The 15,980-nt window shown below is 47.0% G+C and overlaps 1 protein-coding gene across 4 annotated transcripts in view; it reads left to right on the top strand.

The window, feature by feature from the left end:
- The window catches only part of PRDM11 (PR/SET domain 11), a 42,073-nt gene that overhangs the window by 14,453 nt on the left and 11,640 nt on the right, over positions 1 to 15,980 (top strand). For 3 of the 4 annotated variants that reach the window (XM_071744946.1, XM_071744947.1, XM_071744945.1), the window contains exons 2-5: positions 1,203 to 1,321; positions 1,850 to 1,953; positions 2,828 to 3,090; positions 3,785 to 3,852. In XM_071744946.1, the coding sequence (XP_071601047.1) occupies positions 1,206 to 1,321; positions 1,850 to 1,953; positions 2,828 to 3,090; positions 3,785 to 3,852 (551 nt within the window). In that variant the 5' untranslated portion in view covers positions 1,203 to 1,205. Of the gene's footprint in view, positions 1 to 1,202; positions 1,322 to 1,849; positions 1,954 to 2,827; positions 3,091 to 3,784; positions 3,853 to 10,294; positions 10,717 to 12,439; positions 15,601 to 15,980 lie in introns of those variants that run through there. The other variant, XM_071744949.1, reaches the window with a different exon arrangement.

The raw sequence follows: 15,980 nt of genomic DNA, 5'->3' as shown, positions 1-15,980 counted from the left end.
CTTCTCCCAAGTAACAAATTATAGGAGGAGAGGAAAGGGTCTCAAATTGCACTGGAGGAGGTTTAGATGGACACTAGGAGAAATTTCTTAACTGGAAGCATTGTGAAGCATTGGAACAGGCTGCTCAGGGAAGTGGTTGAGCCACCACCCCTGGAGATACTTCAGAGACTTGAGATGGGACATCTGGGGACATGCTTTAGTGGTGGGCTTGGGAGTGTTAGATTTATGGTTGGACTCAGTGATCTGAAAGGTCTTTTCCAGCCTGTATGACTCTGGTTCTCCAAAGTTTGTTGGGAGAAAACAAAAAGTTAATTTGGATTATACACATGGGCAACAGGAGGTCCAGGCAAGTTGCAAGAAATGGAAAGAGGCAAGTTAGTGGTAGAGTTGTGAAGTTGTGTGAGGTTCTTAAAAGCAGGCACTTGGGCACGGGTGGACAGAAAGTAAACTTGATACTTGGACACAGCCATGGAAATCCTGAGCAGGAGCTGGGAGGGTGTTATCTGGGAGCAAGGTGCTGATCCTGTTGGTGCAGGAGTGCCCTGGCCAGTGCTGCACAGGAATGTTGCTGATAAGTTGGGAGGACCCAGGAGAGGGGAGAGCTGCAAATGTGCCATGTGGTGAAATGAAGAGCTGTGTGTGTAAAACAAACACTGGATTTCTGCTTGATTTTTGCTCTTGCTGGAGGTACACTGTAGGTCCAGCAGTACACCCCACTCCACCAGGTGGGGATTGGCATATTCTCAGACTGATCATGCTTCATGCCATGATCTGCATTCTTCTTTCTTCCCATCTTGTCTCCTATTCTTAGGTTGTGGTGTTTCCTTAACATGTCCCACCCATCAGTCTTAAATTCCATGTGCAACATTTTTATGGGGCCCTCTGGAGCATATTTCAGATTCCCTGTCCCTTGGGTGTCTCCTGTTCTTCACCTGACCTGCAACTGAACTTGTTCCTCCCCAGTGTGGGAAGGGGTTCCCACCTAGATGCTTTTGGGGGTGCCCTGGTGCCTGATGGCAGCTCTTGGTGCTGGGAGGGAGCCTGATCTGCTGGCTGTGTCCTGGCCTGGAGGAGGAAGGCTGTGGTTCCTGGGGGAAGAATGTTGTGGTTTCCTAGCAACTAATTTTTTCTTCTTCCCTTCCTTAAATGTTTTTTTTTTGTTGTTGTTTTTGTTTTTGTTTTGGTTTGGTTTTTTTGTTCAGAAGATGAGTGAAAACTTGAAGGACTGTTTGATCCAGACCCAGGCTTCCTTAGGGGAGATGGTGACGATAAAAACGGAGTCCTGCTCTCCATGCCAGGACCAGGAGTATGGACACCCTTGGTATGCAGCTAAGCTTTGGTTCAGTGTTCTCTACCACCCTTTCCCCCACCTCCCCCCAGCTTAAAGTTGCCTTTGAGGCATATACTTGAACTTCTTAACATGATTAAACCCTTCCTTTGTGAGGTTTCCCTTGAGCTGTATGACAGGGATGGTCACCTCATGCACATCTCTGCTGGTTTGCAGTTCTGGCATGCACTGGGGGTGATGCCTTGCCCTTGAGCAGCTCATTTCTTGGGCTGTAGCAGGGCAGCAATGCCAGTGATGGTGGGAGTCCCTTCTGTCACTTCTACTGCCTGGATTGGAATGTGCCAGATGTGTGCCAGGTGCCACAGGCACTGCCTGCTGGAGGGTCTGGCTTTAAGTTGTCTCAGGGACCAGCTTTTAGCAGGTTGGATGGCAAGTTGAATCATTTGTCTGCTACGGGCATGGGGACTAAGAGGGGTCAGGTCTTCTTGCCTCTGCTCCTTTCTGTGGGCAGTCCCAGCCTCTTGGTGGGTTAACATTATCTTTCTGTTTTTCCCTTCTCAGCTCTGGAAGGCCTGACCTGCAGTCCATGGAGGTGGAGCCCAAGAAACTGAAAGGAAAACGGGATTTGATCATGACCAAGAGTTTTCAGCAAGTGGATTTCTGGTGTAAGTGTCTTGTGAGTGAGGGAAAAGCAATGCTGCCACTTGTATAGATCCCTGTTGGGATTTCCTGATTGGGACCCTGTTGTTTTGGGGTGGGAAACAGGGAAGAAGAAAGCTGGAGACAAATTCATGTGTTCTCCTGAGGGTACACGTGTCTTTGATGAAGAGGCTGTTGCAAAAAAGCAGCTGGTCCGTTGCAGTGGGGAGGTCCATTGGGGTGGAAAGCATGCTGGAAATATGACAGTGTTCATGGAAAAACCCCAAGAGTCTGCAAAACCCAAAGGCTTGAATTCAGAGACCACAAAAGGGGCATGACAGAGATGACAGCTCTTTTCCCCATGTTTTGGGGAAGAAAACTGGTGCCAGTTATGTTGGCATACCTGCAGAATATCAAATTGTAGGCCTTGTGTTTGCACCCACAGGATGGGGGCAGAATGAAGGCTGGAGGAGGAGTTCGTTTTCAGGAATGTTTGGTTTGTGTGGGGAAATCGACCCTTGCAGCTTGAAGATGTTGCTGATAATCTGGGATGTGCCAGGACCCCCCAACTTCTGCTTCTGCAGGCTGGGATGGGGCCTTTCCCACCCTGTGTGGATGTTGGTGGTGAAGCTGTGAAGGGCATCAGCACTGGGGTGGGTGCAGACCTGGGTCTGGCAGGTGTGGGGTGTGGAAAAGTTCTTGTTGGTAGACAAGTGGTGAATCAAGTGAGCAGCCAGTGAAGTGTCTGTGTGTTTGTGGAGGGTGGGCTTTGGGGAAGGGGCTCAGCCAGGCCAGGAGAAGGATGCTGAGGAGCTGAGTGCTGTGTGTCCTGTGAGCTGCACGAGCCCCTGCGGCCATCACGTCCGCCCAACCTAACCCCTCCTGCCCTTGCATCCGCAGTCTGTGAGTCCTGCCAGGAGTACTTCGTAGATGAGTGCCCAAACCATGGCCCCCCCGTGTTTGTGTCTGACACCCCAGTGCCCATTGGCATCCCTGACAGAGCAGCACTGACCATCCCACCTGGAATGGAGGTGGTGAAGGAGCCCAGTGGAGAGAACGATGTGCGCTGTATGAACGAGGTGATCCCCAAAGGTCACATCTTCGGGCCCTATGAAGGGCAGATCTCTAGCCAGGACAAGTCTGCAGGATTCTTCTCGTGGCTGGTGAGTGACATGTCCCCCAAAAAAGTGACATCTCAGCCATGCAGCTCAGCACTGGGGGACTTGCAGGCCTGGAGAGCCAGGCTTTAGTCGTGTTCCCCCTTCTCTGAAGACCTTCCGCTGATCCACATGTGCACATTATTATGGCAGTTATGGCACAGCAACCTGCCAGAATTAACAGCTTTAGTCTAGATAGACTAAAGGAGACCACATGCCTTGACAGCCAAGTTGAGTTCATGGAATCTTTTTGGTTGGAGATCTTTAAGATCACCAGGTCCAGTCATTAATCTACCACACTACCAAGTCCACCACTAAACCACGTCCCTAAGTACCATATATACATGTTTTTTAAATACCTCCAGAGAAGGTGAAAACCTGTATTTTTTTCCATAGTACTAAAAGCCTTGGTTAGTCTGTGAAACAGAGATCTCAGTGGGCTGAGTGATAAGGTTACAAGACATGAGATGTGGGACTTGAGTTAGCGGTGGGAAAAAATTGAGAGAGGCTGATATGAAATGCAACTCAGCACTTCTGTCTATAAGATAAATGTGTGTCTCAGCTCTGTCCTGGAAGGGAAATTAATCTTTTATATCTTAGGACTGTTAACAGTTTTGTCAGCTGCATCCATAGTTCTGTATTAACTGGTATTTGTAATTAGGAAAATGCCTCTTAGTGCCTCATCTGTTCTGTTCCTCAGATTGTGGATAAGAACAACCGCTACAAATCCATTGATGGGACGGATGAAACCAAAGCAAACTGGATGAGGTGAGTCTGGTTCTCTTCTGCCTTCCTTTTTGGGGTTCTTGTCTCCCAGAGAGAGGCCATCAAACAGTCCTTGTTGTTCAGAGTGACAGAAAAGAAAGCCAGAACACCACAGCACCTTAAGGGTGTGTTTTGTGCTCTTTCATACCTCACTGTGTTGAGAACTAAAACAAGGACTAAAACAAGGATGTGTGTATGGAGGATGGCTGTTTCCTGGAATGAGAACAAACGGTAAAGATGATCCTATTTATCCACTCTTAAAAATGCTGACAGAGCTCACTCCATTTTAATTTTTTTTTACTTTATGTTCAAATATTTGCATTGTCCCCAGAGTAACATTTGATTCTGTTTGGGTTTCTTGGGGGTTTTGTTTTTTTGGGTTTTTTTGTCCTTTCCAATCAGACAGGCTTTGAAAGAGGTGCTCTTTTTGTTTTCTTTCTGGGTTTCACTTGAAGCATTACCTTGGTGGTGGCTGCCATCGGTAGTTCCCACTTTTACTGTGCTAGGAAACATGGAAAGGGAATTGCTGCAGCTTCCAGCACCGAAATGCTGTGCCCTCTGCTGGCCCCGGGGCTCAGAACCCAAATACCAATCGGTACTGAACCAGGAGTGGGGTTGGCTCTCGTTTGTACGTGGGGATCATGTTTCACCGTGATGCTTCAAGCTCTGGCATGTATCTGCAAAATGTAGGTCACTCTTGCAGCCTTCTGAGGTGGAGGCAAAACACATCAAGTTCTTGGTTCTGGTGGTGGGACATACTGGGGTTTATCCCCCACTCAGACCAAGCCTGCTCTCAGGTGTGAATTTTAGCAGCAGTTGTTGTCAAGGGGGCATTAAAGCAGTGTGGGAATGAACTGCTTTGGTGGTGGGCTGCTTGTCCAGAATTTTTAGTTGTCACTCAGAAAGGGAAGAGAGAGTGTGAAGTACAGGTAGATATGAGGCTGACCCAGCTGGTCCAATCTGGTTGCACCACTTCTGCTCCATTTGAGTCTTCACATGGATGGTAGCTGTTCTGGCACTTGCGTTCAGAAAGTTCTGCAGAGGATCCCAGTTTTCTGTAGGAATTCCAGCTGTTACAGTTTGTCACTAGTGGATGAGAGAAAACACTAGACCTGAGCTGGGGCTGGAGTTGTCACTCCAAAAAGAAGCAGTAGCACAGTGGACAGGTAGGCAGGGGGACATTTACCTTGAAGTAAAGAATGCAGAGTACAAAAATCAGATTTTTCTGCTTAGATCCAGATCTCCATCTGATCTGGATGACTAGGGGAAAACAGTCTTGGAAAGCACAAACCTGTGACAAACTTCCTGCTGACATGAACATAAGCTTGATGTCTGGATGTAAATGGGCACTGCTTGTTGTCCCAGCACCAAAGAACAGAATGTTCTTGTCTGAACCTGCATTTGCAATAGTTAAGTCTCAACTCAAGTGGGTCTGCACCATTCGGCCTTGAAAGGCAAGGAGGTGATGGTTTTGTGGAAAGGGGATGTTTGCAACTCTTCTGGGGAAGAAAGGGTGTATCAAAGGACTTGTGTGGGCTGTGCCAGCCTTTACTGATCCTTCTGGGTTTATTCTTGAAAATCTTTTCTAATAGCAGTATTATGTAGAGCCTGACTGGATGCTGAAGTGACAGTAATGGTCCTCCCGAAGTCTTGTTTTGGTTTGTTAGCAGTTCTGAGGTGCACCCCATAGACTGTTCAGGACATCTCCTGTCCTGGAGATGACCCCCAGAACCTGTGCTCCCAGGACACTGCAGACAGCACTCTCTTTGTTTTTCAGATGGTGCTCTTTGCCATCACTCACAGCTGGAGTGCTTTGCAAAGCAGATCTACTCACCCTCTGGGTAGGTGGGTATGGCATGGGAAGGGCAGCTTGGGCTGACTCCTCTCTTCTTGTAGATCTGGCTATTGTTTTTGTTGTTTGACTGCCACATCTGAGTCCATTTTCATGTTCCCACTCAGGAAAATTTGTACACTGCAGCGTTTGCTGGTTTAATTTCAAAGGACAGTGAGTGTCAGGGAGGAAGGAGTATGAAGTGTAGCATGGCAATAGTACCATCCTCTTACTCTTTCCCTCTTTAGTCAGTCAAGACAGATTCCTGATGCTTGGGAGCATCCTGAGGTGGCTGCTGGCACAAGAATAATTCCCCCTTCATCTCTGTCCAAAGTGCTGTTGTTTCCAATACCTTATGAAACTCCATGGCTTTGACTTCCAGTGGTGTGTGCAAACCTTCTCCTCTGTTTTTATTTTTCTGGGGGCTGAGGGTGTCCAGTTAGCACGGGTCACAGCAAACCTCCAGCCAAATTGGTGCTTTCTTGGACCCAAGCCATAAAACTGCTGCTGATGGGAGTTCTTGGGGCTTCTGAAGGATTACACAGAGCCAGCTGTTGTTTGTGGCTACTTCTGAGGAAATGCTGTTGTTCATTTGTTGGAGGCCTCTTCAAAAAGAAACAAAAGGGATCTGGCCAAAAAAATGAAAGTAATTCAGAAAGTCCAGAAAACATTCCTCTGTGTGTGTGTATCAGTTGGCCCAGACTGAGGTGCAGGATAGAGGAAGCACTGGCAAACTGGTGGTGTTTAGCTGAATTATTGGAGTGAAGAGCATCATGTGTGGGGTTTCTAGGCTATTGTGAGCATCTGTAGTCCATATCCCTTCTTACATGTGTGCACCTGAGTTCTCAGGCTTTTGGCATTAGTAAAATTAATCCCTCCCCTCACAAAAGGGAAAAGGCTGGTGCAAAACTTCCCTCACTTATTTCTCCTTTGCCTTCCTCTCTGCTCCCTTTCCCCTACGAACATAGGAACAAGGAGGTCACAGGGAAGGAGGCTGTCCTGAAAGTCTTCTGTACCTCCCTGTAATGGAGAGCTCTGCCATTTGATAGCCATACAGTAACAGAGCTTGGAAGGGAGCTCTGGCCAGATGCTCCAACAGCCCATTCAAAGCAGGACCGGCTTAGATCTGTAGATCATTTAAGTACGGAGCTGCTGTTTTGGCTTTACAGGGCCTTTTAAATTCTATTTTTTTTTAAGTCAAGGTTACTGTGTCTTCCCATGTGTTCAGGGAGGCTAAAAGCCATCAGCACAGGTAATTTTGGTGAACTTCATAAACAGGTCTCTGTTACCTTGCAGCAAGTTGAGCAAATATTCTTATTTGTGAAATTGAAACAAAGCAAAGGGATGCTAAACTACTGCAGGACTGTGGTCGCTGTAAAATAACTGCTTCAGAGCCCTGGGAAAAGTTACATGATTGTCTTAGAGACCAAGACAAGGGGAGCTGGTTGGTGCCTTGTGGGGTGATCACTGTTCATCACAAATGTTTTTAGAGGAATAGTTGTGCTGTCTCACACTTTCAGATTGACCTGGGCTGAGGTGTGAATTCACAACCTCACAGTTGGGGCTTCTCTAGAGTTGAATAAAACCCACACAGCATCACTGGAGAGATAAATCTGAAGGTCGGTGACTACTCCTAGGGACATGCTGCAAGCTGGAGGAAGCACATGAGGGGAAAAAAGATCTCCCTGACAGTAATACTGTCTGCATTTTTATAAGGAGGATGCTAATATTGTGCCTGCTGGGATCCTAACGTTAGTTGAATTCATGATTAAAACTGGCCAGAACTCATTAAATCTTTGCCTGGTGAGTTTACTACTGGAATACTTAAGTTCACTTAAATAGTTTTGACCCAAGTAATGCTGGAGCAGATGAGTGGAAAAGCTGATATCTGAAGAATATTGAGGTCTACCACAAGTTGTCCTAAGTGCACTTGATGGGATTCCTCCTATCATGGAGCAAAAATGGCTTTAATTCTCCCTAGGCACAGCCATAGGTTCAGCAGGGAAGAGGGTGTGCAGGTTTCCTGACCTCACCAGCATCTCTGAGCAGTTCTGGGGAGACTTCTGTAAGCTCCCCCCTCTCCAGGAACACTGTAAAACACAGTTTCTTATTTTTCCCCAGAGGAGCTTGTAGGTCGAGGTTTGTTTCCACCACATGGAGGCACTGCTGGTACTGTGCTGCACACAGTATACACAAAACACAGTTTTACTGAATGTGATAAAAATCAAACTGTAAACGTTCCCTTGCTCAGTGCCTTTTCCTTTCTTCCAGTGCTCTGCTGGGAGAACTCCTTTTTCCTTTTGTGTTTGTTTGTTTGTAGTTTCTGGGTTTTTTTCTCGAGGTCAGTGTAGCAAAGTGCTTTGCTGGTGCTCCATCATTTCACTGCCATCTTCCCCAAGCATTCCTTGTGTCCCTCCAGAAATGAAGCTTCACCAAAACATCATCTTCAGGATGCATCTGTGTTTGTCCCAGTGAAATGCATCTGTGCACTTACCTCCCAGTTCTCCCTGTAAGTGGCCTGGGTTTGAGCAGCATCTCCTGCTGGTTTTCCAGCTTTATCCAAGGTTAACAGCAACTGATATTACCCCAGCAGTGTCACTCAGACTGGTTAAGCAGCAGTGGCACTAAAGAGAACCTGGAATGACATCTGACAGGGTTCATACTCTGCCTCTCCATAGGTTTTTTTTCTTAGTCTGCAGACAGCAAGCACCTTTCACACCTGTGTGTCCCCAAACCCCCCCTCTCTGCTGCATCACTGCAGCTCTGGAAGGCACCCTGGCTCTAAGGGGGTGCCAGTGGTGCCATCCCTAATGTGGTGCAAGTGGGGAAAAATGCTGAGGCCTCTCCTTACACCAACCACCAGCTTTGCAGAATGTATTTTGGGGCTGCTAAAGTCTGCCTGTGAGAGGCAGGGCATTAAGCTGAGACTCTAGGATTAAACGATAAACGTTTGGTTTCATTTAACTTGGTAGAAAATTAATCAGAAAGAGAATTGATGTCTGGATGTAAATGGGCTTTCCTTTCTGTGGTATCACTTCAGAGTTACAGCTGTGTGGTGTCCTAACCATGAAGATGTCCTATTTCTTGTATGCTACATCTTAATATCCTTTCTAAACATTAATTTTGTAGTGTTGTAGTGACAGTTTTTTGGGGGCAGTTTATAATAAGATTGAAGTCTTCTACCTCAGATGAGTGTTGTGTTCTCTGCTGGTGCAGATTTCTATTTGAGAACTTTCAAAGTGTTAAGAAAGTATTAAGAACTACATGACGTGACCACCAGAAAGGTTGAATTCTTCGAAGAAGAGTTCCCAGCATCCCTGCCTTTAATTGTTTGTAGATGTATAAAAGTCTTTTGTAATGTGCAGCCCCAGAATAACCATTTGGGGATTGCACTTCACTCTGTTACAATTCAAACCTAGGCATACTCTAAGTTTTCCTTGCAGTTCTGCTCCTCCATGGCCTCTGATCCCTTCTGTGCTGTTCTGTGTGCTTATACACAAATGGACATTGCTCAGGCTGGAGATAATTTTCCTGCCCACAATCTCACCTTGGTGATGTGCAGCCCTGCATGCTCCCATGGTCTCTTTTCTCCTTCCCTATGGAATAGCTCTGCCACTGCCTTGTTTTTTCCCCTCAGTGAAAAGCCATAGTGAGGACTGATGTTTTATTTATTTTTAAGGTTTCCTTCAACTGTCTGGAAAAGAATAATACCCCTTCCCTTTGGACTAAATTGCTTGTTCTCAGGGTGGCTGCCTCTGCTTCTCAATGGACTGAGGCCACAAGTTGTTCATTTGAAGGGCCAGAAGCTGGGTGCAGGCTCCCGTTAGCAGCAGTGGCAGCAAAGCCCAGCCAGGAAAAACAAGTGGGTGGCCTCATTCCTTTTGAGAACAATGGGAAACAGCCATTTCACCATTTTGGGGTGAAAGAAGAGCTTGCTGTGAAGCAGATGAATGTTGGGTGCGCAGTACCCCCAGTGTTTGAAGACAAGACTTTTCCTTAGGAAAAGTGAGTGGCAGAGATTGTCCTGTGAGTTGACTTGAAATCTTTCCTCCCTTGAAAAAAAACCAAGCAGTTTGGTGCAGCCTCTGCCTGACATCCTACAGGTTGCAACAGAAAGGGTGGTGTGAAAGTTCCCGTTGTGTGTTGTGCCAGGGGGAACAGTAAGATACATTTCAGGCCTCTAAAGTTCCTCAAGAACCCACTTTCAAGCAGTTTCACCTTAGAAGCTTGTTCCTCAATGTGATTATGAGTTTTTGTGATTCTTCTCCATGTACAAACTGGCAGATGTGAGGCTGTACTGTCATTCTTATACCTAAGCCAGGGCATGGGGTAAAGTGTTAAGAATTTCATTTTTAACTGTGAAGCTCCTTCACACTGGTGTCACTTGACGTGGTTTTTTCCTAAGCTTGCAAATTGCCCCTTAAAAACAAAGTGGCTGTCTTTTCCTGGTGCCATTGAGAAAACTGAGAGGTTATTGTGGGTGGGGGGAGCTGGATCCCACCAAACTCCTCTGCCCCCATGCTACACAGTGCTACCCAAGTGGTTGGATGCAGGGGGATGCTTTGCGCTGATTTCCTTTCACCCAATTGTGCTTTGTGGGATGTTCAACCCAAGGAACGTGGCTGAACGAAAGAGGAAGCCCAAGTTTTCCAAAGAAGAACTGGACATTCTGGTCACGGAGGTGACCCGAAACGAAGCCATGCTGTTTGGGAGGGAGACAGCACGCCTGTCCCACGCTGACAGGTACAAGATCTGGGAAGCCATAGCCAGGCAGATCACATCAGTCAGCCGGGTTCCCAGGTCTGTAAAAGACATTAAACACAGATGGGACGACATGAAGAGAAGGACCAAGGACAAACTGGCATTCATGCAGAGGTCTCTCTCCGGCCCCAGCAGCACAGGGCGGCCCTCAGCCATCGTCCTGACCGCCCACGAGAGAGCCCTGGAGCTGCATTCCTCACGCCAGATGCAGAGAGCATCCAGAGAGAGATTCCAGAGAGCAGATCTGGACGTGGTTGACAGCCCGTCAACGAGCTGTAAGTATCCATGCCTTAAGACCTCTTTGTCTTATGCTTGCATTTTTCTCAGTTTGACACCAGGAGAGCCTTGGGTGTGTTGTGAGATGCTGGGTGGCCTTGTCAAGCCGGGTCGGTTCTTACTGCCGTGTTTGGTTTCAAGTCTGCTTGCTCTGGTGACTGTGGGGGTGTTGGAATGGATTAGGGGAAAAGCTGTCTCCAAGTTAAGATCATCTTCTTGATCATTTTATCTAGGCCTTTTCCTTCCTGTCTTCTAAGTACAGGGATTCTTCGGGTTCCACTTTCTTAGTGGATGAGAAGTCTGAACTAATCCTACAAGCGAGGGAACATCTGTAGTTGAAGCGCAACTACATCCAGTCTGTGAAAAAGTGTTTGTAAAGAATTAGGAGTTCTTCATCTTGCATGCACCCTGATGAAACAGTGGGACTGTCAGGCTGAGAATCATGTGTCAGGCACTAACTTATCACTGCATGGTAACCATCTTCCAGGAGGGCTCAGTGGTTGCTGGTGTTGATGCTCTGAGGCCAAGCCCTTAGCGATTCCTCACTGGTGGTCTGAGTGATCAGCACAAGAGCTGTGAAAAAGGTAGATGGTAACAGCTCCCTTCTTCACTGTTTTGTAAGGAATTACTGGCCCTGCTTTCCAAGTTAATCTCTTACACCACAGTTCTCAGCCACCTTCCTGTGCTGAACCACAAGCTGCTTTTTGCAGGTTCTTTCCTCAGGTGCATGCACACGAGAAAACCTCTTGTGTGGAGGTGCAACTTCTTGGTCAGTGAACTTTTAGGGATGCAAAGGAGAGAAAGAAGGGATAACTTCCTGGGAAGTGGGCCAACTAACACTTCACGGGTGGCACTTGCCTGCCACATTTGGTCTTATGTCATATCTGCAGTGATGTTAGTGGGAAAGCAAGGACAAAAGTCATCAGGAAATGACGAAGTGGGACTTGGTTATTCTTTGCATCTCTCTTGGAAACCAATTGTGCTGCTTCAGAAGTAATGAATACAGCATGTGCAAGGAGCTAGTGTAACAAGTGAAGTATCATCTCTTCTTACTCTTGATGTGTCTGTACCCATCAACTGGCACATCACTAGGTATTCAGCAGACAAATGAGAACTTTGTCATGGCATTTTGGTTTGGTTTTGCATCAAGCATACTTTTCTGACTAATACAGGGTCCTGTTGCTGCTACCCCTGACTGCCTGGTTCATCTTGGTGATGGTGGTATCTGTGGTACAGATTTTGCAAGCAGCAAATACTATGTCTGTGCTTTTCCCAGCAGAGAGGATGTAAAAAATGACATGGGAGCAGGGTTTTGGCATGAGAAACAGAATGTGTTCTGGGACTGAACCAAAGGCCAGGAGCCTTTGTCCCTCCAAAGTGCTGGAGCATTGTAGCTACTTATGGTTTGGGGAAAGGGGAGTCATTGCTACTGTCTGAAGTGGGTTGATACATAGTCATGGACAAAGCTGTGTACAGAATACCATGGCAGCTTCAATTCCTCCACAGGTGACTGGGTTTGCCTGCTCTTCAGGCTTCTTATGTCACCCAGCTGCTAATGTTGCAGCAGCACCTGCACACTGAGTAGCATCAGGAGCTTGTCTCAATTGGCAGTCTGAGGGAGGGGAAAACTCTTTTTCCATGTGCTTTAAGATACCATGAAACAGAAGTCACGTGTTGCAAGGGATTTCACTTGAATAATTTACACTTCCTCTTCTCTTTAAGATGATGAAGATGAGGAAATGCCAGGCACTTCTCGGGAGCACTGCTTCTCATCGCTGCAGAGGGCCAGTGCAGGAGTCAACCAGCTCTCTGGGTCCTCCTTCCTCCACCCTTCTTCCTCATCACAGCCCTCAGAAGCTGCCAGCCAAAGGCCAGAACTTCACCGTCCGTCCTCACGCCCCACCTCATCCTGCAGACCCCCACGGCCCTGCACCAGAAGCCCACCCCTCTCCAGCTTCCATCGCCAGCTTCTCCATTCCCACACACAGCAGACAGACCTCTTCAGGCAGTTCTGCCAGGAGCTGCTGGCTCTTCACAGAGACATGGCAAACAGCATGAATGTCATCAGCCAGAGGATGACTGACCTCACCAGCCAGGTTGGCCAAATGTGCCAGACCGTGTCAGAAATCCGTGATGGGGTCCAAGCTTTCCATAGGGTACAGGACCCTAGTGTCACCCAGGGGCCTTTTCCACAAGCAGCTTGCCCAAAACAGCCCCCTGAGTTTAACCAAAACCCCCCAAAACAGACTGCTCCTGCACGGACTGCCAGGTCACGAAAGAGAAAGCACCATTTTTAGTCTCTTTCATATAAAGTGAAGAAGAGTTCCCCTTCCTGAGCTGCTGCGTGCTCTGTGGGGAAGGTCAGCAGCCACCCCAGCCTCTCCATCCCCCTCTAGCTAACAGGGCAGTATGAATTATTGCAGCTGAATAGTAAGGCTGGCCATCTGCAGTGGCAAAGAGGAATCTTGAATCTTACAGAGCTTGGGATGTAGAACATCTTTCTGTTCATGAAGATTAGGAGTTTTCATGATCTTCCCCATGCTTTGAACCCACTATAAGCTTAAGAAATTCAACAGGAATTGTTCTCTTGATTTCTTTTCATGCCTGTGAAACCTTATTTACTGAGACACTGTACTACAGAGTTCCTTTTGCAGTCAGCCCACAGATTTACCCTACTACTCCCTTCCCATCATCTTCCTACAGATTGCAGTGTGCAGGGATACATCCTTATGGCTCTGAAGCCTCTTACTGCTCATTATTTTTGTCTTGCCTTCAGCAATAAGGGGCAGTCCAGGGCTTGCTGTGAAATACAGGCAGATATGGGGAGAGGGGCATAAAAGCAGAGCTTGTGCAGGGAAGGAGGCACAACAGGGAGGAGAGGACAGGTCTGAGCACTGTAGTTTTAGGCTACTGAGAGGGGCTGCTATGGCATGTGCCTGGATCCTGCACTATCATGTGCACTTCTGTCAAAGAGTTCAGTCTTCTGCTCCTGTCAGAAACCCCTAACCTGCCCTTCACTATTGTAGTTACAATAGAATTACTTCATAATATGACAACATTTAAACATAAGTTGTTTAAATGTTAAAATGTTAAAACACTGTATTGCTATTATTTTCTCACCTTATCATCTTCAGTTTTGGATCACTTCACCCTCTTCAAAATGTGAGAGACTGCAGGGAAGCAATGAAAGATGCAGGGGCTGCTTCCGAAAACCAGTTTGGTTGTGTATCACTCTAATTCTGTCAACCTCAGTACAGCTACTGTGCAGCTAGTGTTATTTAGGGTGGGATCTGTACTGTGTTCTCCTATCACAAAGAGTTTACAATCTAAATTCACATCTCTATAGGTTAAAATCTTAGACATGCTGGTTTTGTAGTGCTTTCTGTCTCCATGCAGATGCAGAAAGAGCTGTATTTCCATTACAGCATTTCCCTTGCTTTAGTGCTGCATGAAGTTCCCATGTAAAAACCCTGATTCTGAAACTGGGCTTCAGCAATGTCACTTCAGGTGGTGGTAGCCTCTGTGGCAGTTTTTTTACAAAACCTTTGCCTTCTCCTTCATTTGCACATCTGCACCTATCATGCTGCCCCCATCCCTGGAAAAACGTGGGCTGTTACCATAATATGCTTCAGGAGGGCTGAGGTGTTACCCACACACAGCTTGCTGCAGCTCTCCAGAATGTCCTGTTCTACGTGGAGGTGGGCAGATTAAAAAATTTCAAGCCAATGTAAATGTGCATCATTGTGCCATGTCTGGGCTTTGGGCTTGGCCAAAAAGCTGTATAATTCAGCAGGATGTGAATGTAGGCAACACAGTATCACAGAAGGTTGGTGTGTTCTATGTGATCATCAAGGATCTTCTTGATGTCTGGCCTGGCCTTTGAAGTGTAGTACACTTGCTTCTCTTCTGAAAGGTTCAGTGTATGTCTCTTGTGTCAGGCTTACCTGACATGCTTTTCTTTTTCTCTTCTTATTAAATATTCTGTGATTCTAATTCAAATAATTTGGTTTTAGCCATGCCTTTGCACAAGCAAGGAGAAAAACCTCCTTTCTGAGGAATGGCCCATGCTGGTTTCATGCAGAGAACATTCCTTGTGCTGGTGCCAGACCAGGGCAGAACTCGTTCACTTTCCTCTGAGGATGTTGTTTTACTTCTGTTGTAACATCTGTGTTCTGCAAAAGTCACATTCTCTCTTCAGTTGAAGGGAAGCTTGGGAAATCTGGTAGAAGTGGATCCAATGAATCACAGAGAACTGAAAAAATGGAGATAATGTTTTAAAGGCTTTCTGAGTAAATATAGTGCTGCTGCTAGTACATATTAGAAGTAGTATTTTATATTCTTATATTCTTTGGTCCCTGCTGATGTTTTCCCATGGATATACTTGATAGGATTAACTCCTCTGATGTTGTGCAGGGAGATCCCTTCAGGTCTGCAGAGGAGACTCCCACAGGTGTTGGGCACTGGAGGGAGTTGGCATCCTCTCTGCCATCAGGTTGCCCACACAAATGCATTTAGAGAGAGAATCCTGGTACAGGATTAAGGCCTTAAATACAACCCCTAAAAGGCTGGGCTCTGCTCAGGAGAAAGGACCTTGTACTGTAAACTGCTTCCTCTGTGCACTGTTACAGATAGGCCCAGATCTGGGGACATATCTCTGGCCTTGTGTAGACCCCTGGGTGGTGTTGCTTTTCTGTACTGGCTCACAAGGGTTACTTTTTCCTGCTGCCATCATTTAACTGGCTCTTGAAATAAGTGCCCATGTCAAAGCAAACTGCTGTGCTCGACCTCAGTATCCCTGTGTCTTGTATACGCTGAAAAAAACCCCTTCTCTTTAAAAAGTATTTTTGTTAAAAACTCAATAAATACCAAACACTTTTAACACAGCTGCTGTTGAGTCGTTTGTTTCTCTTGTGCAATTTCTGACCTGAACTGGTACCAAACCTGTCAGAGGTGCCAGCTCTCCTGGAGGCACTCGCTGTGGGAGAGCTCAGGGCAGGGTTTGTGGGCACTCTGTGGCATCTCCTGGGCTGGGGGCAGCTCTCTTGCACAGGATCTCATGCCTTGGCTCTGGGGCTCCTGGCTTTCATCTGAGACAGCCCAGTGGCCCTTCCCTGCAGGCACTGGAGCACCCAGGGGGCAGCTGGAGGGTGGGCAGGGGCCTGAGCCTTTCTCCACTTGTGGGGTTCTTGTCCCTTCTTGCTGTCTCTTCTGGCTGCCTTGCTCCCCTCAGGGGCTGGAATGGTCCCAGCTACCAAAAAAAAAA

Source organism: Heliangelus exortis, chromosome 5, assembly GCF_036169615.1.
Source record: "Heliangelus exortis chromosome 5, bHelExo1.hap1, whole genome shotgun sequence".
Classification (NCBI taxonomy): domain Eukaryota; kingdom Metazoa; phylum Chordata; class Aves; order Apodiformes; family Trochilidae; genus Heliangelus; species Heliangelus exortis.
The sequence above is the reverse complement of the archived record's forward strand: the minus strand, read 5'-3'. Positions and strand labels throughout refer to the sequence as shown.